Raw genomic sequence first — 24,523 nt, forward strand, 5'->3', positions numbered from 1 at the left:
TAAATTTCATGTTTTCATTAGCTTTAAGCAGAGAAGTATCAAAATAAAAAAGCTTTAAAAAATCATTCTGTTTCTAATTAGTCTATATAATGTGTTACACTTAGTTAATTAAGTTTTTTGCATGTAAATGCCTTTTTTGTAAATAGTATATTTTATGCGTATGCTTAATGTCAAAAAACGTAACAGTTTTTTGTAATTGTATGTTGCCACTTTTGGTAAGGTCTCTCCTGTAAAACAGATCTTTCGATCCCAATTAGATAAGATTTGGTTTTGTAAATAAAATATCATTGCTATTAATATTATTGAGTTACTGAAATAAATTAACTTTTCAATAATATAAAAATTTATGGAAAGGGTCTATAGAGTTACTACAAATGTATTGTATTTTTAAGTTATGTAATAAAAATAACTTAAAATTTTTAAAATAAGCAGTGAATTATCCATTTTGACCATTACATCATCACATCACATCAAAACCCCCAAGTGTACAGATAAACAAATCATCACCGGCACAGCAGGGAGGACTTGCACCTGTAAAATATCAAAGTGGCTCTGCCCTCAAGTAGAAAGAGATCATGCAAATCTGTTGTCCATCGGGAAAGTTGGAAACTACATGTTGCGAGGGAATACAAAAGCAAGGCATCAGCAATCAATAATAAGCTACAGTATTAATGAACAGGTTTGGTGCAGAAGCAACCCTAATATTCATAAAAAGGACTAACAACCAGGTGTAATTGATGGAGCTGGAAATACTGTTGCTTGTCACGTTTCTCTACTCCTGGGACTACAGGTTGCTCTCAGACATTCAGATAATTCTGCTTTGTATCAAACAATGCTGGCAGTTCACATAGCGCCATAATTCAAAGCCCACATCCACAAATCCACAAAGGAATGGTTCAAAATGAAGAGACAAAGGCCTGATCAAAGCCCAGTTTTAAATCACACAAACATGTAGGGTGAACCAGACATTTACAAGCAAAAAAAGAATAGCCACCTTGAACATGTTACCAGATGATCTTTCTGTATAGTTTCTCATTAGGTTGCAATCTAATAATTATTGATTATCTAATAATAAAAACACACTGGACAGTAAATCAGAATACTTCCTCTTAAATCTACAAAATAGAAACATGTTTTTTTTTAATAGGTATATCTTAATTAATTTGGAAAGAAGAAAATTATTTTGGAATTGGGGGGGTTGGTGGCTTGTTATGCTGATTTACCTCCCAGGTATGTTTTACATTATTCAGCTGATTCTGGATGCTGCTGTGTAATTGAATAAGTTGCCTTACCAGATTAAATGTCAGTTCTTAGTCTTGATTGGGTGAAATAAATTTCTAAATAAATGTAATTTATAGTCTGGTGCGACTTATAGTCCAGTGTGACTTGTAGTCCGAAAAATACGATAACTGAATATGGCAATCCTTTGCCATCAAGTCATACAGCCCTCCTCAACTTATCTCTGTGTGTGGCTGCTTGGCTGTGGTAAAGCTGAAAACAAAACACAGAAACAACACAGACACTGATCAGTGCCCTTTAAAATGCTTTGTCTCCTCTAACGCCAGACTTTTAGGCTTTTATGGGGGGCAGAAACCATTTTTCCTTATTAGTTTCTGGAATTTGGGTTTATGTTGTAAGTGTTACACTCACAGTTGAATTTGGTGCCAGTTCAGTTTTTTTTTTCACAGCAAAACATTTTTCAGTATTTCGCTACTGATAGGTAAACAGAAGACATTTTGTTCTGTTAGCTTGAGAGGTTTTAAAGTGCACATTTTCTTCATTCATATCTTTCAGTTTGTGGATAAAAACTGCAAAGAAAGAAACAGATTTTCTTTCTTTAGTGCAACGCTGGTTACAGTTTCAATAAGAGGATTCTCAGCTAAAGCTACATCATTTGTAATATTTTTTAAAAATACTTTGGGTTACTAAAAAAGGGTAAGGGGGTCTTAAAATGGCTTTTAATGAATGCTCCGATTATATCAGCAGTATGATCAACGCTTGAATAAGTTAGTGATTTAAAAAAAAAAAAATTCTAAACTTCCTTGACTTGGTTCCAATTTATCAATAAGAGTTAAGGTGGACCGTGAAAACTGACCCGCAAAAACTCCTCAAGCTTACCTTTTCCCCAACAAAATACTGTTTTATTCATATCTTTACCAATACATTTTTTTTATTTTTTTTTAAAAGCAGGATTGGGTGGCTTTTTGAAGAAATACAAACTCATGGTCAATATAATGTACCTATTTTCATTATTTAAACATGGCATTTATTTACATATACATATAAGCTACTTGGATAGATCAATGTCTCGGACTAATGTCAGTGTTTATGTGTTTTATAGTACCATGGGCACGTAGCAAAGCTTCTGCAGTGAAAAGAGGGGCTTGCAGCATGTCCGCCGTCTCCACTATCAGCATGTCCTTCAGTCTCCGTAGGTCCTGAGGCTGCAGACCTTCATACAACTGAAGACGAAAAAAGGTCAGAGACAAGAGAAGAATTAACAAGTGTAAGAAGGGAAGATGACAGAGGTTAGGGGTGATTAAAAGACCAACTTTGACCGGAGCCAAATAGAAAACAAGATACCAGGTGTGACAATGGGTGACAAAAGCGGATGAAAATGCAGATTACCATACCACGAAAAGGTTGAGGAAAGGGAGAACAGAGCAGACACGGTAAATGATTGCTGGAACACGATTAGGTCATGCACAATAAGATGATAAAGGACTGAGCAGATACAGGTCACATGCTTTATAGCAGACTAATTCCTCTGTTTGTCCAGACAAGGCATCTCATACAGAAAAATCTCAATAGTTCCTATAATTAACATTGGACTAATAGCTTATTTCAAATTAGTTGCAGGGTCCATGAGTGCAGCACAGTGACTGAAATAGTGGATAATATGAGAAGAGCTTTTAAATGTTAGGTCTAAATAAACTGTAATATTACACCATCTGTGTGGCTTTAGTGAGTGGAAGGTATCCGCACCGTTGGACTTACAAAAAGAGCTGTGTCTGAAAGAGCAACAGCAAAAAGCTGCTTTATTGGACACAAATCTTTGGTACTTTGTTACATTCTCAGCAGGACAGACAGAGCTGCACTAAAGAATGGTCCACACAACGTTGTAAATCAAATCAGACCGTGACAAACAGAACTGCTTTCCATTGTTTCTGAGGGTTTCATTTGGTACCTCTCTTCGATCAAGGGCTGCATACTCTGCCTCTATACCCTCCGCGTCAGGGGCCAGAGAGAAGACCATCTGCGACTCCAGGCTCAGGGCCAAATCCTTGTGGTGCTGCTTCTCGGCAAAGTCACATGGAGTCTCGCGGTTTTCGTTCTCGACAAACAGGTCTGCTCCTCTCTGCAGCAGTAACTGAGCAGGCAAAAACAAGGAAAGAAAAAAAACGCTTTCTATAGGAGATCACAGAAAACAACCCAAGTAATTGTTAACACTCTACAAATCTTAAATAGCGCCTGTGGGCGTATTCACTTCTTGGCTCAAGCTCTAAAAAAGAGCAGGTCCATCAATTTTATTCATGAAATTGGGATAGTTGGTTAGGCTATGTCAAGACCAATTAACTGCCAGGGTTCGAGGTCAACTCACCCATTTACCAATTCGTACACACACAACGCTATTTTATACCTTCCTATTTCCATTTAGTATTTAAAATAAGACCATTCATGTATCTAAATAAGGGTTGTATGAGTTTAGTTTTCTTTACAGTTTTGTAATTTCATGAATACTGGAGATAATTTGTCAAAAAATTCACAAAGTTCATGCATAATTAAATGCAATTGTAAATTGTTTTCTGAAGACTTTACATCCCATTTGCATAGACTTTTTCATATGCCCCATCTGAACCATTTGACCCTTATTAAATAACTAAGACCAAACCAAAATAACTAAATAACCAAATTACCTTGCAGTGGACAGAAAGTTACTTTAAATTATTGACTGCCAAAGCCCATCCAAAAGTCAACTCGTCCCCCAAGTTTTTGAACGCGCATCAGCGTAGTTATAAACTTCCAAAATAACATATGCTGGTGCTAGCTGTTATGACGTAAAAAAAAAAAAGTCTGGTTGCCTCCGATTTAAGCCCGTTTGCTCTCACTACAAAATTCAGAATAATGTAGCTCACCAGTCATTCTATCAATACATGCATTTGAGATTCCAAACACATTTGCACGTTTCAGGAATGTTTTTTTCCTCCTTTCTGCAGCACAGGTTAAGCCTTGTAATAACTCAAAGTCACATCAGACAGGTAGTACGTGCCTTTTATCAGCGGGAACTACAAACGGCATTGGGTAACACAGTGCAACACTTACTGATGAGTCTGTCTGATTCATTTAATTCAGCCCTGTCAAAAAGTTGGCCTTTGAAAGAGATCCGTATGAATACATATGTGGCAAAACTTCAGGTTACTTTCGCAACCCCGATTCTCTGAATAGAACGAGTGAGTGTCTCAATATGGGAACACACTAGGTGTGACCTCAACACAAGCTACTATTACACTCCGTCAGCCATGTTTGGTTTGAGACAAGTCTGGCAGTTCCCAGGGGGGCCATGATCTTCAATTAAAATACAACATTGAATAAATCTGAAATACAGTCTAGAAGACATTGTCAATGTGGTATTCAGTCTATAATGGAGTGGCCAGCTTAGTCACCAGGCTATGCTGGCCATGGGAGGTGCATCAGCAAAGTTTGAAGGACAAAATTATTATTTAAAGATAATTTCTAACCTTGTCAATGTATTGACTATATTTTTTAATTTCTTTATATATTTTGCAACTAATTTGATAGATAAAATGTGAGTTTTGTTTAGGCTTGTCCCAATATTTTGCGCGGTAGTGTATATAGGGATGGCTCTGTACAGGCAAATCATTCAAAAAGTCGTACCCACTTCCTCTGTACAAATGAGCAGGGAGGGTGGCTTGGTGTGAAATTCACTCATACTCCTAAAGGAACTAGGGTCACAGAAGTCCCCTAAAGTTTTTTTCATAGAATTCATTTTGCATCTTACATTGGGAAAATCCCAACTTCCAGTTTGTGATGCCGATCCTACAACCAAGACCAACTGCAGGGTTTCCCCAACTGTATTATAGGCCTGGCGGGCCGCTGGGCTTTACTAGCACCCCCACCAGACTGTTTATTTATTTATTTAAACACCAGTAACAGTGATACCAAAGATGGTATATAGTAGGGTTTTCAAAATAATTAATGCCTCAATATAATCGACACTAAAAAATTAATTATTCAAAAGATACAGATTTGTGTCAACATCTAAACTAAGCTATTAACATCGCAGTTCTTCCAGCAGCATTTAGCCGCTTAAGTAAACTATCAGAAAGTCCGGTTACCAGCAGTCTGGTGCTCAGGAACGTAAAGATAAGAGAACACGAAAGCAGAACCTTGAGGGATTTTACAAGTAAATGAAAAAAAATCTGGGGATGAGTCACAGTTGAATTATCCCCATCCAGAGCGAGGTAAGAAGCAACGCAGCTAATGCTAATCAATGCGGCTTAGCATAAAGTGATCAGACTTCTCAAAGGAAAAATTTGTCAACGGAACATGGGTTCAGGGGTGCGCCTCGTTCTCAGGCGTGTGTGATGTGTGTGATGTCGGCCTGCAGCATTGCCAGCCAATTTCTTTAGAGAAAAAGCAAGAGAGACATTTAGCATAGGTCTAAGAGATATACAAAACATGTTCATTATAATTTTGCCTAAAATCATTCTCAGATAAAATTTCATGTTCCCACGTTCGTCTATTTTGAATTCAGAATGAGCTGTTTTTAGGACCATTTCTGCAAATAAGCTGTATCTGGCCACTCCCTTCAACTCAACATTTACACTCACACTTTATGCACGTGTGAATGGAAAAACAGATGTACAACGGTACAACAGCACATCTTTGACTCAGTGAGTCTGTGAGTGTAATTTGTATTTATAAAGAGTTGGTTTGTGAACTTCTAGGAAGCATTTGGTTGGGTTAGGTTAAAAGAATCTCACTACAACGATTTGTCAAGGCAATTGACGTCAACTATGAAAAATGTTGACGCAAAATTTAAAATTTAAAAAATATATAAAAATGTATGCGTCTCTCAATATACCATATTCTCAGTAGTGCAGTTTAAGATCCCATACAGTTCACGAAGGCGGCTGCAGGGGGAATTTTAGCGTCAGTTCTCTGATAAGGAAGATCACCCACAAGATTCACTACAGCTCAGAAAGCAGTAATGGCCAAAAGTAGAGGGGAAAAGGGAGAGTAAAGTTTCGTAAAGTCCTTTCTTAGGACTTTTAAATGATTTTAAGCAAGAATTTGGCTATGTAAAGCCATATTGAAATATGACTTAATTGTTAAAGTATGTTTTCCCTGTATTGGTGTCTGCCTTCGACTGCTACAGCTAGCTGTCAGCTCAGTGTCTCATTTGTTAATGAGATTAATAGTTAAGATTAATGTGAAGCTACATAGCTGGATAGTTTTATTTAACTTTGATGTGTATGCAATGGAAAGTATATTTGAAAATAAATAATTTGGCCATTCTTCAATGTTTATGATGGGAACAAGCCTGAATGCAAACACACCTTTATACAACTGTTGTTTAAAATCCTTAAGCATAATTGAAAGCTTGAATGTGAAAGAGTCTGTTTTCAAATAGATTTGGATCCTTATTTGATGTTTTAACAGTAAAAAAATATATATTTTGAGTAGAATCAATTTCAAATATTTTATGGATTTTCAATTATAAAGGTAAAAGATAAAGGAAAGCTGCAACAAGAAGCAATAAAGGGACATTCAAAGGTGTGTAAACTGGAACGGGTCAAACTATTTTTAAAAAGCAATTGAGGTGTAAGCTGTAATAAGGATGACAATCATAAAAATAAGATAGGCTTTGTTTGTCACATACACAATTATACTATGCAATGTGTAGTGATTTTTTTTTACCTCATCCAGGTAATCATTAGTTGAGGAACTGAAAAATATCTGATAGATTAGTCGACTATGGGGCTTGAAGAGGAGATGTAATAAACGCATTGCATTCTGGGATGCCTGAGCATCAGGAAACCGACTTCTGTTTGTTTACATAGCCTTCATCCACAACGCTGTCTTTAGTTCATGTTCTTTTGTTTATGCAGTCAGTATTTCATACAGGTAGCACAATAAACTGTATATATATATATATATATATATATATATATATATATATATATATAATGATGTGCCTCTTGTAAAATTCACCATATTGTACAAAAAATTAAGGAAAGCCCTTCTTGATAAAAGATGAGTAAACTAGGATTTTTAAGAAAGTTGCTGCTTATCAATTAATCGTTAATCAATAATATCAATCAATTTTAGATTGACTTATTAACTGATAACTTGCATCCCTATTATTGTTATTATTATTATTATTATCATCCATTGTTTGCATTACTATCCTTTGTAATGGCGCTCATGTTATCTAACTTACATCTGTGTAATGGCTATATTATGTTCCTGCTACAACATTTTGGCCTGTACTGCAAAACTCAACCTCTATAGGATTAGTTCTATGAGCTGAAAAAAAGAAAAGAAAAATCAATGTACAGCCCTGCTTTCCTCCAGGTCCATTTTTTATTCAACAACTTTCGCTGATTGTGTTTCTATCTCAACAGTAACAGCCAGTCACAGCTGCTGTGAGGCTTAAATTCAGACTTGCGCAGTTTGGTGTACGGAATTTTAATGTTGTGGCATAAACACACATATGCTATTATGTGGTTTCTTTAGGGATCATAAACTGAGAACAACACAGCATTCAGCTCCAGTATAATTTTACAAGTGCATATCACTCAGATTAATTAAAAAGCACAGTTACTTTTTATGACAAATAATTAGCTGTGTAGAAATTAATTAATAGTATACATGTGTGTGATGATAATATGTACAAATACCAGAAGTGGACGGCACAATTATAGTTTTTGTCCCTCTTTTTGGAGGACTAATCACACTGTGCAACATCAGTAAAAACAATGCTGTTTAATTCTCATCTCAGGTCTCAACAGCTAGAATTAAAGGGGATATATCATGTAAATTCCACTTTTTTTTACCCCTTAAATACATTTTGTTATGTACTTAGAGGCTCCACGAGTGAAGAAAAATGTTATTGAATTCAATTAAATAAAGGATGTATACTATTGCACATGTTCCTAACACACAGCAGGGAAAGCTTTTCTATGATTAACTTTAGCATGCAAATTGTTCCTTACCCAATGTCTTGACAACACCAACCAGGAAGCCACACAGCAAGAAACAAACAGTCATAATATGAAGTGTTGCTAGCATTGACATATTATATGCTCTTTTTACTAAAAATGGTGCCAGTCCCAGCTGAGTTTTTAAGTTAGGGTCACACTTGAAAAATTGGTAAAGACACAGGCCCCTTTTCTATTGCAGGGACTTAAAGCCATTACTGAGATTTATAAAGCCCTCCGCACATTTTGCCAGGTTTACTAGAGTAATTTCCATGTCCAGAGTCCACACTTTTACATATAAAAAGGTCCAGGTCTGAGGATAGGACTTTTTAGATTAATCCAGGATTGTTGAAGGAAGGGGTTATGTGCTGAACAATGATGATTGGTGGACCTATTGTGTGGTGGTCTGTCTTCCAATCACCTGCCATATTTAAGACCTGTGTGTCATTGTTCGACTTTATACAAGATTTATATGCAAGTGTACTTTTAGTGACCGAGAATAGACCAAAGGAAGAGAATATGCACAGTTAAGCATTCTTGATTTTGTTTTGTGAAGAAATGGTGGGATACGGGCTTCACAATTGGGCTTTGTTCGTTTGGCTTTAGGTTTCTCATTACCGCCACCCACTGCACTGGAGGTGTAATGCAGTTTTCTTCACAACTTCCCCATATCTCATTGGCTAATTTCGATTTTTCGCAGCCTTTTAGAGCGGTGAAAACAGAAAGCATGCAAATTACCCAGGATTCCCTTTACCCAGGTCAAAAAAAAATACCAGGTGTTTAAATCCCGGGATTTACATTGGAAAAAGGGTTAAATACACAGTTTTAAAACCTCACCTCAACAGAGGTTCTCATGCCTGAGGCTGCTGCATAGTGTAGGCAGGTGTTTTTCTTATTGTCAGTGGCATTGATATCAGCACTCTCATACTCTCCACGGTCCAGCTTTGCCCCAGTCCACGACAAGATGACCTGTAGGCATTCTGTTCGCCGCTGTTCATCTTCATATGGTCGCGAGATCCGTGGCTGCAGCGCTCCCTCTGAGGTCATGATCTGAGGCCCCATGCATAGAAGGTGCAGGGATGTCTCATTGTGCACGTTACGCTTGTTAGGATTGCCATCTTTGTTTAGGAGAAATGACCTAGAAGATTAAGAAAAATATAAACATGTTATTTGAGTGGCTCTGGCTTGGTATTTGTCAACAAAGTAAATAAATGGCTTACATTTTTTTATTTACATTCCTATATTCTTATTATTTGGGCTCCTCTGTAGTAAAGGTTGAAGATCCAACGGATTATTTAAATTCACATTGGATAATTTTCATGCCTGATTTTATAGCAAATCTACTTAAATGGTAAAAAAAAAAAAAAACATGCTATATGGTACTTTATATCAAGTTTTTTTTTTCATTACCAAGTTTCCTTTTTTGAGGAAATTGCATAAGCAATCAAACATACATCAGCCCAATGATGTTATGTTTGTTTTTTGCTTTACATGTTCCCGTTTTCCAATCCTGCAGTAATTTCAGTCAGGTAAGAATGTCACACAGTGCAAACAATGTAGTTAATGGCCTTAGTGAGTTGAATGGGATGCTCTTGGAACCCAAACCTATTCCAACACAGCATGCTGCATTCCTGGGAGCAGATGGCTATACAGCGGGACAGATGGGAAAGGGACGTATAGAGACAGAAAGCTAACACTTCTCTCTTTCAAAACATTTTTTTCCACACAAAAAAAAAAAAAAAAAAAAAAAAAAAAAAAAAAAAAAAAATTATATATATATATATCTCAATCAGACAGCTACTCAAAGAAAGCAAAGGTGATTGTCTCATCATCAATCAACCCTTATTGACAACACTCAGAAAAAAAAAAGTAATTCAGTGTTTAAATCGAGTCTTGTTGATTTTTTTTTCTTACTATAATTTGACTTTTATTAGAGTTCTGACCTGAGTAGGCGCATCATGGCGTGCCGGGCAGCATAGTGCAGCGGAGTGTTGTGCTGGTAGGACTCTCCATAGGTAGCGTTGGGATCCAGGGCTTCCTTGAACTGCGGGTTGCTCTCGTAGAGCTGGCAGGCTAGCAGCTCATCGCCGTTGATGAGAGCCTTACGGAACTTGGTTGCCGTGTTCCCCATTTCTTCACCGACTGTCGGTTCAACTCTGACCAAAGCCCAGCAGCCGTTTAACTCTTCTTCAAGCTGTTAAAGTCAAATACGCCAACGTGTCGCATCTTCAGCATTTCCTAAAGAAAGAAGGAAAAAATACAGTTAAATCCTTGTGTTTCTGGGTCCAACGAGGCCTTGGTAGCATAGATGTGGCCATAAACATACATCCTCAATGTTGTTCAAGCTTCTCTGCTACGATCATCAGTGTAATCATCACCAGTGTGCTGTAATTCTGTTTTTTTTCTCCTTTGTATAAGTGAACATAGTGAGCACAGGGCTCACACAGAGAGAAAGACAAGACTTCCTTTGGCATCACCAGGAACTTCCGCCTCCTTGTGCCAATGCTGCCCCTCCCACAGAGGCCAGACCTCATAATAAAGCACCATACCTCCACATGGGGAGTAACATGTAGCAAGTCAGCTTTCCGCTTCCACCAGAGCACCATATGGTCATGACTGTTGGGGCACTGAGAGGCTGAAACGAGCTTAGTGCACAAATATGCGGGACATTGCATCATGGGTACGACATGAACAGTACTTCTTGACATACTAAAATCCCAATCGTCAGAAACTCTTGGATTTTTCTGTCCGCTTCCCGTCACGTGTTTTAGGGCGGGTTGTTGTGAAACTATATCCTAAGCTTTCAACACCTTACGCAGCCCTGTTCAATCAATCATGTGAAAATAGAAAGATTCTGCAAACCAACCTGGACATTGCTGTGCAGCGCTGCGTGTTGACAGCCCAGTCAGACACAATGGCCTAGTCAAAGTCCAGACTAGGGCTGAACGATTTCGGAAAATAATCTAATTGCGATTTTTTTATCTTAATATTGCGATTGCTGTTTAATGCAATTTTTATTTTTTTTTCAGTTTCATTTATCATATCTTTTTAAACATATACAAAAAACAAATCAATCTGTTTTATCGCTGTGTAGATTAGGTGCTAAAAGAGCCGCTGCGTCTCAACTCGGAGCAGAAATGATTGCGGCCTACGATACATTTCAACCAAAATTGTGATTTGATTTAAATTTTTCTCTGCATTAACCACAAGCAACAAAAATGCCTTCTACATAAAGATGTTTGTAAACAAGGACTATTTAAAACAAGAACATTAAATGTTTTTATTAATCAGAATATTATTCAAGAGAACAGCTTTTAATTGATTTGGACATCAGTCCTTGTTAAAAATAAAGTGTAAAGTGCAACCAACAAGCAAGTCTATGTATTAAACTGATTGACCACTACTTAATGCTATGGTGAGATTCCTTAAACTTTATGGTAAAACAGTATGATTATATAAACTCTAAAACAAGTAATAAAATTAGATTATCTCACAGCTGCAACTCTCTTCCCTTCCATGTGGAGGCAAACCCACTTTAAACACATTACTGACACCTAAAGGACATGTCTGATTCACTCGTCCAGATCTAATTGCAATTGAAAGCTATGCAAAGAGACTTGAAAATCGATGTCTTCGAGACACTCTATCCAATCTGACTGCTTGATCAATTCGATTGAAAGAAGCATAATGTTGTTTTTTCTAAATGTATAAAGCTGGTGCAGACATACTGCAAAGAATTTGCAGAAATTATTACCGTAACTCAGAGAAGATGAACACAATTCACCCCACATTTGAGATTTTCATTTGTAAAACATTTTTAGACCCAGTTTCCTTTTAGTGGTACTTCACAGTAATGAACTCCTTTTGTTTGGCAAGCACATACGACCCCAATAACATACCTTGTAGTTTGTGGTTGTAACACAAAAAGTGTGGAAGGGAAAAGGGAATGAATGATTTGTTAAGGCACTATAAATACATTCATTAAGAGAACAATTATACCTAAAGCATATGGGTTAAGTGAAAGGTGTGCAGTCGGGTGGTGTGCCCAGATGCTTCCACGTGTGACCCCTGGAAAGCACCAAGCTTTCCCTCCCCACGACCGCACACATACTTACAGGATAAATGCGGCTGCCCTGAGTCACGGAAGCTCTGAACATGTACCAATTTGGGCATTGAACTGCTGCTTCATCTGTTCACACTTTTCACTGGTTTCATACTATAACCAGAGGGCAGATTGCTGGCAGGAAAGGCCCGGATATTTGTTCTGACAGAGCAACTCGAGAGCTTGCTTGGACGTCGGGGACGCCAGGAATGTTCACATAAACACTGTCCAGCATATTTCTGTCTTTGTTTGGGATTTGAGCAAAGTGGAGTTTCGGGAAAACATTCGAGGCATGTTTAAACAAAAAATAAAAAAAATCTCCATCGGCAATAAAAATAACCCTCAGCTGTTTGTCATGTGACTACTGTTGAACTCAGAAGTCATGCTGCGAGTCAATCAGTTATCTGATTACATGATTACATATCTGTGCTTTAGGGAACTGAGGGGTGGGGGGAATAAGAGAAATTTGTGAATTTGCTTAACCAGTTAAGCATTTGTTTTTGTTTTTTACAAATAAATACACTCCAGTCTGCAACACGTTGATCTGATTTACAAGACCTTTGGTCATTTGTTGGGATACACAATTAAGTCATTTGTGTGGTAAAGCTTTGTTTTCCAGGTGTAGGTCAGAGACAACCTATCAGAGGGATTGGATTTTACTGCATCAATTAGCGTTGACAAAGAATAAAAAACAAAGATCAAAATCCTTTTCATTTGCTGATTTTGTGCTTTATTATAAACATTGTGTTGTAAACAAAATATAACTGACTTAACAAACTCATAAGCCAATCAGATGCCCACCCCTCAAATATTAATTTGGGCACTGATGTTGTGCAACGAGCTTGCATTAAGGAATATCATGTGACATGTTGCACGTTTCATTTTCAGATTTCCATAAAAGATGCGAGCTGTGATTTATTGTTTTATTTTACTTTCCTCCCAGTTAAGCTTTATTTATAGAGCCCTTTTTTTTCCAATAGCCGGGAGGTAGGGTGTTTACAATTGAGGAACAAATATGAACTGTATAAACAGTGCCGCTGCCTCTGGAGCACGTCAAGTGTCAAAACGTGGCGTGAGATCACAAGACAAAACAGTCGCCATGCAGAAACGACACATGGTCAGGAGAGATAAACAAGATCCCCTCAAAGACAACAACAACAACAACAAAAAAACGCGAGAGGATGATCCTGTCCAGATTTATTACTAATTAACAGGTCGGATAATAGTTAAACGACACTCCCCCCCCACACACACACACACAAGAGCGCCAGCCAACCACATTTAATAGGCAACAATCCAAACAGTCGGCTTACACTGGAGAAATTAAATTAAACACCAGTTTGCTTGCTTGAACTTCTTACAGAACTCTTGATGCGGGCCTTTCGCCGCCCACCCCTCCCCTCATGCCGTGTGGTGTTTACCATTTTTTCGCTAGCCCAAACTGGCTGATGTTTGGTGTTGTCATGAGCCTTCGACGTCCGCTTTGTTGTGACTGCATCCCCCCCCGGTCGATAGCCGCGCTCCCCGCGTACTGACCTGAAGTCTGGCTCAGCCGCAAACCGCCCCGCGGCTGCTGTCGCCGCCGCCGTTCGCGAGAAAGCGCAAACGACTCTCGCTAGCCGTGTGGTATTCAAACGGCCAAGAGCACCGTGACGCTGGCGTCTGCGTGGACGGACGTCAGCGCGCGCGCGGCTAGCTGCGGAGCTAGCGCCGCCGCTAGCTCCGCTTGACGCCAGCCACAACAGTTGGTAAACTCGGCAAACAGAGCGTGACAAGTACTGCGACTTACGCGGAGGGCGCCACTCGCTACCGGAGACTTGACTCTGAGGAGAAGCTGTCGGTCGCAACCGCCCAAAGAAGCCTTTTTGTTTCCTTTGTGTAGAAACGCCGCTCATGCCGTTCGTCTCCCCCTCTCTCCACTTTACTTCACTTCACTAGCCGACCACCGGGTTGCCAGGTTTGAGGATAACCCGGAAAACAGAAGCAGGGAGCCGTGGTTCAAAACGTCAACAGACTAAGCTAATATTTTGAACTTTGTTGACTTTTATTCTTACACAGCCGAGCCGTCATTATGAAAACATAAAGGTCTTCAGCTTGGACAAACAAAATGTCACTTTTTTTTCCTGGATAAGATAAAAAACACCCTAGGACCCTGTGTCTGTGTCAGATAAGAACTATTTTTTTTTTCTTTTATTATGACTGCACAGGGTGGTGCCATGCAAGAATATGGGGACTACAGGAAGGCCAATGAATGGGAATCACAGAAAAGAGAGGAAAAGGGGGTTGTTGACACACAGACACCGTTGAGATCTTTTAACTTGAAATACATCTACATTCAGTTCAAAAAGTGAAACTCTTATATAATCTAAATCCATGACACACAGAGTAGAATATTTCAGGAGTCCCTTTATATGAATTACGGCATCACTTTGACAGGCTATGGCGTAGCCGAGTCAATCAGAAGGCCCAGGTTCCTTTATACTTTTGCACATCTGGGTCGAGTCTGGTGTCTCACATCTTCCTCTTGACAAGACCTGATAAGTTGTCTGTGGGATTTCTCAGGCAAGTTTTCTGCCCAATCAAATCCAATGATACTATGGTGATGAAACAGGGTAGCGGTACTTGACCCATGTGGGGCCATTTCACGCAACAAAGTGAAATCAACATCTCCATAGTTTGTCAGCTAAGTGAGCATGGAAGTGTTCTAATACGTCCGCAGAGAAGGCCGCGCTGCCTCTGAACGTGATCAAATACAGTTTACACACAGCGGCAGATGGCATGGGTCTCCAGATCACAGCTGACTGTGGAAACTTCCCACTGGATGTCAAGAAAACTCGGTTTATGTACCTTCTCACTTGATTTCCAAATGAAATGCAATCTGTATTTTCATCTGAAATCAGAACTGTGGACCACTGAGCAATAGTCCAGTCCTCCTTCTCAGCCCATAGAAGTCGCCATTCGAACATTGCGATGTCAGAGCGCTTCAACACCAAGCATGCAATAGTTTTGGCCTGTCTGGAGATACATCTGTGCGTAGTGGCCGTTGATGCACTGAATCCTTGTGTGACTTGTGAATCTCCTCTAAACTGTGGAGTGACCTCTGCTTCATTACTCCTCCCCAGGCTTCTGCTGTCCCTGTTGGTTGTGCACCTTTTTTTTTTCTACCCCATTTTTCCTTCCACTCCACTTTCCAAAGACTGGGAGAAAGCACAGTGTGAACAGCCCCCACTTCTTTAACAGTGACAGTTTATGGCTTACCCACCTTGTCAATGTCAAATTTATTTAAATAGCACGCTTAAAAACAACAAGAGTTGACCAAAGTGCTTCACAGTTACACCAACAATCAATAAATAGCAAGCAGAGTAAAACACAGAAGCGTTAAGACTGTTTAGCGCCTCGTACTCAATCAGTCAAAGGCCAGGGAAAAGAGAGGTGAGATATTTGAAGACATTTAAAGAATACATTTAAATGAATTTATGCTCTGAGTGCTGGGGACTAGATCTCTGGGATTCCACAGTCTTGGGGCGGCCACCGCAAACGCTCGATCACCTCGGCGTTTTAGCTTTGAGCTCGGAACATCAAGGAGAAACTGGCTGCTTGACTGGAGCGCTCTCAGAGGTGTGTGGATCCAGTAGATGAGATGCGACTAGACCATTTAAAACATCAAAAGTGAGCAAAAACAAAACTTTAAATCAACGCAGTGATGGACAGGAAGCCGACGAAGAGATCTTAAAACTGGAGTTATCTGTTCATGATTCTTTATGCCAGTTAGAAGACGAGCTGCAGAGTCCTGAACTGTCCACGAACGCTGCAGGGACGACCAATTCAGGCCGACATATACAAAGAGTGGCAAAAATCTGGACAAGAGGTGAGAAAAGCATGAACAACATTATTGAAAGCCCTAAAAGAGAGCTTCGCTTTGCAAGGAGTCACACTTATCTTTTTGTCCAAATTGTTTGGTTACAGAACCAAGAGCATCGACAACAACGTTTCAGGGTGGGTTAGATTCTCCTAACCAGATCACCTTAGTCTTATTTTTGTTAAGGTTAAGAAAATTAAATCCATATTTTAATTTCAGCCAGACAGTTTATAGAAGTTGTCAGTGCATTATAGATGCTTAGTTTAACTGGCATATGGGCCTGGATGTCTGAATGATAAAACATTGAGGGCAAGTCAGTTCAAATCAAATTCAAATATACTTAAGTTATATATGCTTATAAAGTGGACAACTGTCAAGTAAGCATTGTTCCCCATGATTGTGTGGGGGCATAAATGGGTCATAACATAAGTCTTACATAACATTCAAATGTCCTGAGAAACTGATTTTTAATTATTTATTTATTTATTTTTGTTAGCTGTGATCTATTCTCATCATAATTGACAAAAATAAGCTCTAGAAATGTATAATTAAGTGAGCAATGAATACGGCATATATAATTTTCACCTATTGAACTACATTACAGAAGTAAATATCCTTTTTCATGATATTGTGATTTATCTAGATGCCCCTGCATACACCCTATGCCCATTCTCTTGCCATGTTTATCATACCTCTTCTCAAATAAATCATAATCTTCGGCTTTGCTCTGTTTGAAAACAGAATACCCAGATCTGTTTGCAATACATCCCTGTTTAACATATTTAGTCTGTTTCTGGCTGTAGCATGCAATCACGAAACACCTTGAATGGTGGAAAAGTATAGTTGATAAATTAATTAATTAGTCTGACATATTGATGGTGCAGTGCGGTGAAAGTTACAGATTGCGTTTCCAGGGGGGAACCCAAAGAGCAGCTAGTGGGTCAGATGGAACATTCAAAATGGGTTTTAGCCTCAGTAAAATATATAGAAAGGAGATGAAACAAGCTCTGCAGAAAACTAAGTTTGGACCTATCAGTTGAAAATCTAATTTAAAAAAAATAGTTACAACAAAATTGAAAACGTTTTAAGAGCAGAAAGTGAGAATAAGGTGATTAAAATAATATTTATGAAAAGCCTAGAGCAGGTTAGCAATGTCACAACCGACGTCTATTGGTTTAGGAAGAAAATATACTCAATAAACATTTAACTTAGGGAATTTAATACAACTCCTCCTGCAATAACAAAATACCACCACGAGAGTGCGACAAAGTCCACAGAAAGCCCCGTTTTCTTGTTACGGAGTTGACCAATGGCAATGCATCATAAGCGTCATATAACTCTTTAAAATTAAACAGCTTCATCCATGCGTCAATAAAAATGCAAATTAACCCTGGATTACTTAATGTACATTAACCCTGGATTTCACAAAAAAAAAAAAACTGTCCTATAAACACGTTTTAATGCACAATAGAACACATATGCCTTTTATTATCAAATATCTGAACTTTGAAGCAATATATAGCATAATATTCTCACAATTTAGCAGTGCACACATTTCAATATAAACAGACCCTCAATAAATAATCTGACCCACAAAGGTAGATGCAGTGATGCATGCAACAAAATAGCTTCTTTTTTTTTTTTTTTTTTTTTGGAAAAAGAAAATGGTCACATTGATCGCACCGTTTAGCGCTTAATCCCAAATACACAAACATTGCTTTTGCATTTGAAAAGGTTCAGTCCAGAAATAATTCAGGGCATGAAAATAGACCGGGTGAGCCCACATTTAGGGGACAGTAAAGCTTATTCGTGTATTCTGGCCACTCATCGTACACGTGGTGGTTGACGATCTCACTAAAACAACAAGGGAAATGAGATCTTTATCACAGCCAAAACCAGGTAAACAAGAAAGGCAACATGTTATCTCTGAACCACCGCGGCAGAAGACCAGCAAACAAAGTGAGGCCCCAGGTTTTAAAAAGTTCGACGAGAAGGGGAACAGGAAGTCAGGGGTTTGTGTAAAAGGGATAGTAAGGCATGCTCTTTGTTGGCGGGGGCTCTTTACCGTAGGGGCTGCTGAGGGTAGCAGCGGCCAGCTCTTCACACTTGCTGTTTGCAGGCGAGTCTTCGGCGCTCGGGCCGTTAAGAGACAAACGCCTTCGCTTGCAGGCAATGGAAAAGGTGTCGGCCTTGCTCGGGGAGAGGCCAGACGTCTGAGTCTCTGTCCAGGAGCTGATCAGAGCGTCGCCACCGCTCACCTCGTCTTGTATCTGTGGTTTAACCTTTACAGACTCTTCTGGGAAACCAGCAGTAGGGCTGGGCCGGGGCGACCACGGCAGACTGGGAGGGACTTTTCTTTGGTAGGCTGCTCTGGAACCCCAGCCCGCCGACATGGTGGTGAAAGGAGAGTCCGGGTAGTAGCCGAGAGCATGGCTGGTCTGCATGGACAGCGACTTGATGCCGTAAGGGAGCAAGGAGCCCGAGTACTCCCCCTCGTACGGCGTCAGGTCGAGCTTGCTGCCGGAGGCGCTGCCGTTCCCCCCCTGGTGCACGGAGGTGACAAACCACCTCTGCGACGCCCCGTCCTCCGTCTGAGGCGAGAGGAGGCTGCCGGTTTGCGGCACGGCTCTCTCGCAGTTGTAGAAGCGGTTCTGGGGGAGGTTGTTGACGAACTGGTCCTGGAAGAGGGGCTGCATGGTGTAGCGGGTGCCGGGCACAATCTGGTGCGCCCGGGGGGAGTCGGTCGGGGACGGGGTGAGGCGGTCGTTGTCTGGGCCCGTGTACATGCTGGACAGATGACGAGAAAGTCAGCGCGACTGTTCAGTTCAGCGACCCGCGGCGATAACAGGCGTAATTGTAAAAAGTACTCACGAATCATAGTTGTCTCTGAAACCTTTGGCAAAAGGGTTGTGGTCGATTTTCAACTGGGTGATCTAAAGGACAGCAAAAAAAAGACAGAATTAGTCTTTCAGAATTCCAAAAAGTGCCTTTCGGTTTCGGACATCATGGATGTCAGACATATCTAAACATCAGGGTTAGAAACAGAGTATTTAATGCAAGGAGGCCTTTATGGTGCACCATCACGTCTGACGTGACCGAGTTTACCACTGGAGCAACAGACATCGGCCAAATATCGAAAGCACTTGTGCAAAGAGCGTGCATGTTCGGTCCTCACGGAAATTCTGCTGTGGTTTCTGCAGCTGACAGGTCGGAGTACAAGGTGGCAACTATTTAGCAGACTGCATCTTTATTAGTTCTTTAAGGAGGGGGGGGGCAATAATACAGCTAATCTCTCCAGTGAATGAATATGACGAGCTGTTACATAATAGAAGTTGCACACGGCCTGCTGCCTTGTTAACAAGTAAAAGGGAGAACGTCCCAGCTGAAAGACGACATGCGCCCCGCTGTCCTACTCACGTCAGTGTTCTGGTAGGCAGTGACTGCTATGAACTGGGTCTCCGGAAAAGTGAAACACTGGGTCTTTACGTCGCTGCTGACGTCCTCCACTCCGTCCTCCATCACCTCCACGATGTGCAGCCGGGGCTGGTACTTGTGGAGCGATTGTAGAACGACCATCTGTCAGCAGAAAAAAATAAAATAAAAATTGAAAAACAAAACTGTGGTCAAAACTCTTAAACGGTTTAAAAGAAACACATTAAAACGTTTTGGAAAAGCGCTCCGAAGTTTTATTTCTGAACGACACTGTTTGAAAATGGTTGACAGAGCTTTGCAAAGGCCTCGTGAATTTATGGACTCGCTTTTAACCCTACGGTTACTTCTGCGCTCCAAAAAAAGAGAACGCAGCTGCGGCTTGAATGAATTGCTTCAACTGGTAACAAGTGATTGGATGAAGTTTGCCCAACTCCCTTTCTGTGCGATGGTTTAACTTGAAAACATATAAACTAAATAAATGAAGTTGGATCAATTTAATTCAATTGCTTGTTCCAATTGAAGCAATTCATTTGTTGGAGTTGCGTTCTCTTTAGAGAGAGAGAGAGAGAGAGTGTGTGTGTGTGTGTGTGTGTGTGTGTGTGTGTGTGTGTGTGTGTGTGTGTGTTCTTGCAGCTGAGTGAGAAAATGTTTTGCTCATTTTACTATAAAGTGAGGACTTTGATGTAAAGTGAGGACCTTTTTTTGGTCCTCACTTTTTTCTGGGCTTGGGGTTAGGTTTAGCACTAAGGTGTCAGTTAGGTCTAGGGTTGGTTATATACTGGTAAAGGTTTGTGTTAGGATCAGTGTTAGGCCACAGAAAGCCTTGACAATGAATGGAAATCTAGACACGGCAGTCACTTTGTATTTTAATCAAGGATGTGTGTGCGTGTGTGTGTGTTTGCACATGCATGTACCTTTGTCAATATTTTTCCTACCAAATCTGCACCTTCCCGAGCAGTTATCGGCATCACATTAATTTGTTTTTAAATTCATTTATATTTAATTAATTGTAATAATAATAATAATTCTATAGTCTTGTATTTATTTTACAAAAAACAATAACCGGTTTGTCCAAAATAACTGGAGTACAATTACTCGGACGTATTAATCCAACTACTTTTCTTTGGTGGCAGGTAAGCCTGTGTACCTAATAGTGCGCTTTAATTGGCGCCATACCTGCGATGCGCTGTGGCTGGTGCCCTTGTTGTTGGTCAGTTTGAGCTTGCTGAAGGAGATCTCTTGTCTCATCCAGTGGGCCCCGGTGTTAGGCGACTCGGGGTGGATGTATACTTTGTTTCCTGAAATTAAGATTTGCAATAGATAATGTTGGACAAAGTAGACGAAACAGGCGCTTATAAGAAAAAAATGTTTTTTTGTTTTGTTTTGTTTTTCTAATTGAGGAGAAAACAGCTTCGATAAAGTGAAATATATATTTATATATATAAAAAATATATTTTAGCTCACCTTGGTTGTTGTTGTCCGCCTTTCCACAGGTGACCCACTTGCCTCCCTGGAACCTCCAGTGGTTTGGGTCGGCCAGCACCACCTCCACAAACACGTTATAATGCGCCGACACGTTCAGCCCAGCGATGTTAAAACTAAGAAAGGGGAACATCCGCCTGGAGAAAAAAAAAAAAAACACGTTCATGATGAACAGGACGCTTCTAATTGTAGGCTTCAAAAATAACAACTTTTTTTCCAGCCGTGCTCTATTTCTGACCTGCCCTGCTTGGTGATGATCATCTCGGTCTGGTGCCGGTGGAACTTGAGCCACAGCGGCCGATTGCAGAGGTAGACCTGGGCCCTCATCCCGGGCCCGGGGCCCGGCAGGGATACGTTGCCCAGAGCGGAACCCGACGCGGTGTAAGGGCTGTAAAGGCAGCCCAGGTTCTGGCCGTGCTGGTAGGAGGCGCTGAAGTGGCTACGCCCGGCGGCTGAGGGGGAGTACCCCGCCGGTGGCAACACGGAGCCCAGGTGGAGAGACGAAGGGTACCTGGCCGCGCCGTGCGCGGGGTACACGGCCCCGCTGGGGGTGTAGGGGATAAAGGAGCAAGGGTTCGCTGCTTCTGGGCTCTGCTTGGAAATTGTGGGTTGAATATAGAAGCGATCAGAGGACGCGCCGTGTTCCGGATACCTGTTGCCCGCCGGCTCCTCTCCATCCACGGCCGGAGAGGCGCGCTTCTCGTCCTCTGCGCCTTTCGCGGATGAGTACGCGCTGCCTTCCCCCTCACCGCCCAGCATGACTGCCTCCGTCGTCTCCTTCAGCGAGGACGGGTTGCAGCGTCGGTCTGCGTCTTGGATCACCAGCTAAGACTGCACTCTTCGAGGACGCGTTTCACCTCTAGAGTCCTCGATCTTGTGCTCAAACTTCCTTCAAGTGTCCGCTGGAGTGTGCACCTTTTAACTGAGGCACAGAGACATGAAAGTTAAGGGGAGTTAAGCCAGGTGGACAAAAGAGAGGTGAAGGGTTTAAACAAGTCTTCAAATACTGGGCTTCAGTGTAAAAAGTATTGTAAAAAGCGGGAAAAGCTGCCATTTGTGATGCCAAATTAAAACTGAAACATGCATTTCTCTAGGAAATAGGTAATTCATAAAATTACCCCACCTTTTCTTTCATTTTTTTTGTTTTATTATTTTCCAGTGCAAATCGTCCACTAAAATCATTTAGAAAATAATAAAAGGTACGTCATATAATTTATTATAATAGCGGATGATCTTATGGATATAGTAAGGTTTACAAAAAAAAAAGCTATATCAACAGTCCATCCAAATAGCTCAGATAAAAAAAAATAAAAAATAAAAAAACGTGATACATTTTGTTTAATTCTCCTACACAACTGGTCGTATTTGAATAGTTTTTATCTTAAAAACTAAAATAAAAAGGACAAGTCTTCGTTTTCTTCAGGACGTCCCAGCCAATTTCTTGTAAGTCATATGACAAACCTGAAATAGGATGCACAGATTTGAGCTGCCATCGTGATAGAAAACGCGCCCACGGTTCGTGAAATTTGTGACCCACTCACTTTCAGAACTAAACTGCGATTTTTGTAGGCACCGAAAACTGTTTTTTTTTTTTTTAACAAAAACAATGATTTTTACTTTTAATTTTTGGCATAGGCTTACGCGTGAAAATTGCACAAATGCATGTTTGTCTGTTTTTGTTTTTTTGTTTTTTGAAAAAAAAAAAAAAAAGATTAACAGATTTAAATTTGTATGTTTGGATTAAAAAAACGGCAGGGGAAAAAAAATCACTTTTGCTTTCCGTTGAAACAGAAACTCCTGTCATTATTTGGACTTAGCGAATTTACATTCATTCATTTCTGATGCGCTCCTGCGTCCCAACGGGGTAGCCGGCAAGAAACGGGATAATAGACAATTATTTTCCGTTTGAAGAAACCTGTGATGTTTCCTGCACCAGACAGATCAGATAAAAGAAAGCAAATGGACTAAATTAAAACGGATGGAGAGAAATGAAAAAAAAGGGAAGGTATTGTATTTGGCATTTTATAATAAAGCTTTCTGGGGCGTTCTAAGGTGTGGTCTGTTGCGAATAATTACCAATGGGAATTATATGCAAGAATTTTAAAAGCAAAAACAAACAAACAAAAAAAAAAACAGACTTTAAAACAAATGCAATTACATGTTAATTTCAAATATGTCGTCTGGCTGTACAATTCAGAATGCAATCAGAATGTCTTAACAACTTACCAAGTTGTTGATCCCTGATTCTTTTCAGCTTCAATCGCTCTAAAAGAAAACTTAACATAAAAAATAAATAAATAAAAACCTTCAACGTGTCAAACGATCTGCCAAGTTGAAACCAAGCCAGAGAGTGCCATCATGTTGTGCGAAAAGCAGAGATGGGAAATTCACAATGAAGCCAGAGAGCCATGTGGAGGCGGGCTGATCGGAGGCGCAGCCGCCGCAGATCTCTCCTTGTGGCCATGACGCACCGACGGCAGCCTTTTATCAGGTCTGATCACCAGGGGAGGGGCAGGGGATCCTCGGCATCGCGGCCATGGTGTGTGAGAGGGAGCCTGCATCCTCACCCAGTCATTCATATAGCAGGCATCAATCTGTGCTCCGTACCTCACATCAAGGACTTAATGCAGAGCTCTGCTACCTTTCTTATGGCCTTGATGTCTTACATTTGGGTTCAGCTTTTAATCACAACTTTCTGTCCTGGAGCAAACCCCACTCCCCCCCCCCCCCCCCAAAAAAAAAAAAAAAAATGAATCCAAAAATGTAATTAAGGTCGCAAAATTTGTTGTTTTAGCCCATATAGTGGTTTATTTGTCAGTTTGGAGGTTTGCAAAGGTGAAACTTCACATTAAGGTTCAGGACTGTCACTGTTTCTATGGCCAAAAACCCTGTTTTAGGCTGCTGGTTCAGGTCCGACCAACAATGTGGGAGTCATCACTTAGAAAGGCGGAAATCAAAATGATAAAATGTGTGTTTTAGTTCCTTGAAACCAAGCATTTCTTTTCAGTAGAGAAAACCACCCCAGTGCTCCCAGTAACACCTGGAGTGGCGATGCTTCCCTTTCGGTTTGTCACAAAAGTGACAAGACCTCTCAGATCCCTTTGGTTTCCTATCAGCGTTTTCCTGCTCGACTGTTTTCAAAGCCGACCCTGCTCTGACTCTGAATTGGGCTCCATTGCTGTGTTAATGGCACGCCTTTTAACCAACTTAAAGACCCCGGTCCACTCCCAGCCCCAGACGATGCTCAGCCTCTGCTGTTTGCTCGGTGGGGGGCATCTCCATGATAAAGGAGACGAGGGGCTTAGTTGAGCTGGTCGCCACCTCTGAAATAAACACACCGCACATCAAACGAGAACAAATCAAAACTATCCGAGCCGCAAGCAGTCTAGAGCTAATACGCTTCTGCGGATTGCGCTGATAAAG

General features: G+C 40.5%; 2 protein-coding genes across 5 annotated transcripts in view; both read right to left on the reverse strand.

Moving 5' to 3' along the window:
- LOC105927728 (ankyrin repeat and IBR domain-containing protein 1) overlaps positions 1-14,262 on the reverse strand; it is a 58,725-nt gene extending 44,463 nt beyond the window's left edge. The window contains exons 1-5 of one of the 4 annotated variants that reach the window (XM_012864635.3): positions 14,117-14,262; positions 10,169-10,463; positions 9,063-9,363; positions 3,188-3,370; positions 2,345-2,462 (exon numbers count right to left, since the gene is read on the reverse strand). In XM_012864635.3, the coding sequence (XP_012720089.2) occupies positions 2,345-2,462; positions 3,188-3,370; positions 9,063-9,363; positions 10,169-10,356 (790 nt within the window). In that variant the 5' untranslated portion in view covers positions 10,357-10,463; positions 14,117-14,262. Of the gene's footprint in view, positions 1-2,344; positions 2,463-3,187; positions 3,371-9,062; positions 9,364-10,168; positions 10,464-10,551; positions 10,654-13,748; positions 14,075-14,116 lie in introns of those variants that run through there. The other 3 variants (XM_021317549.2, XM_012864633.3, XM_036130337.1) reach the window with 3 other exon arrangements.
- A 3,126-nt stretch (positions 14,263-17,388) lies between these two features.
- On the reverse strand, positions 17,389-23,553 carry eomesb (eomesodermin homolog b). The gene is made up of 7 exons (XM_012864622.3): positions 23,327-23,553; positions 21,339-22,022; positions 21,083-21,237; positions 20,795-20,916; positions 19,604-19,762; positions 19,058-19,119; positions 17,389-18,973 (listed from the first exon to the last, which is right to left on the reverse strand). Exons 2-7 carry the CDS (start codon positions 21,857-21,859, stop codon positions 18,193-18,195), a joined length of 1,800 nt encoding a protein of 599 aa, XP_012720076.2. The 5' UTR covers positions 21,860-22,022; positions 23,327-23,553; the 3' UTR covers positions 17,389-18,192.
- Positions 23,554-24,523: the final 970 nt, after the last annotated feature.

The sequence above is a fragment of the Fundulus heteroclitus genome, chromosome 3 (genome assembly GCF_011125445.2).
Source record: "Fundulus heteroclitus isolate FHET01 chromosome 3, MU-UCD_Fhet_4.1, whole genome shotgun sequence".
Lineage (NCBI taxonomy): Eukaryota > Metazoa > Chordata > Actinopteri > Cyprinodontiformes > Fundulidae > Fundulus > Fundulus heteroclitus.

Excerpts from the sequence above, each read along its gene's own strand:
- eomesb (XM_012864622.3), bottom strand. The coding sequence starts at position 21,859 with ATGCTGGGCGGTGAGGGGGAAGGCAGCGCGTACTCATCCGCGAAAGGC. Across the intron at positions 21,238-21,338 it reads ATCATCACCAAGCAGGGCAG|GCGGATGTTCCCCTTTCTTA; the intron begins GTCAGAAATAGA and ends TTTTTTCTCCAG. Across the intron at positions 20,917-21,082 it reads GGCGGACAACAACAACCAAG|GAAACAAAGTATACATCCAC; the intron begins GTGAGCTAAAAT and ends TCTTAATTTCAG.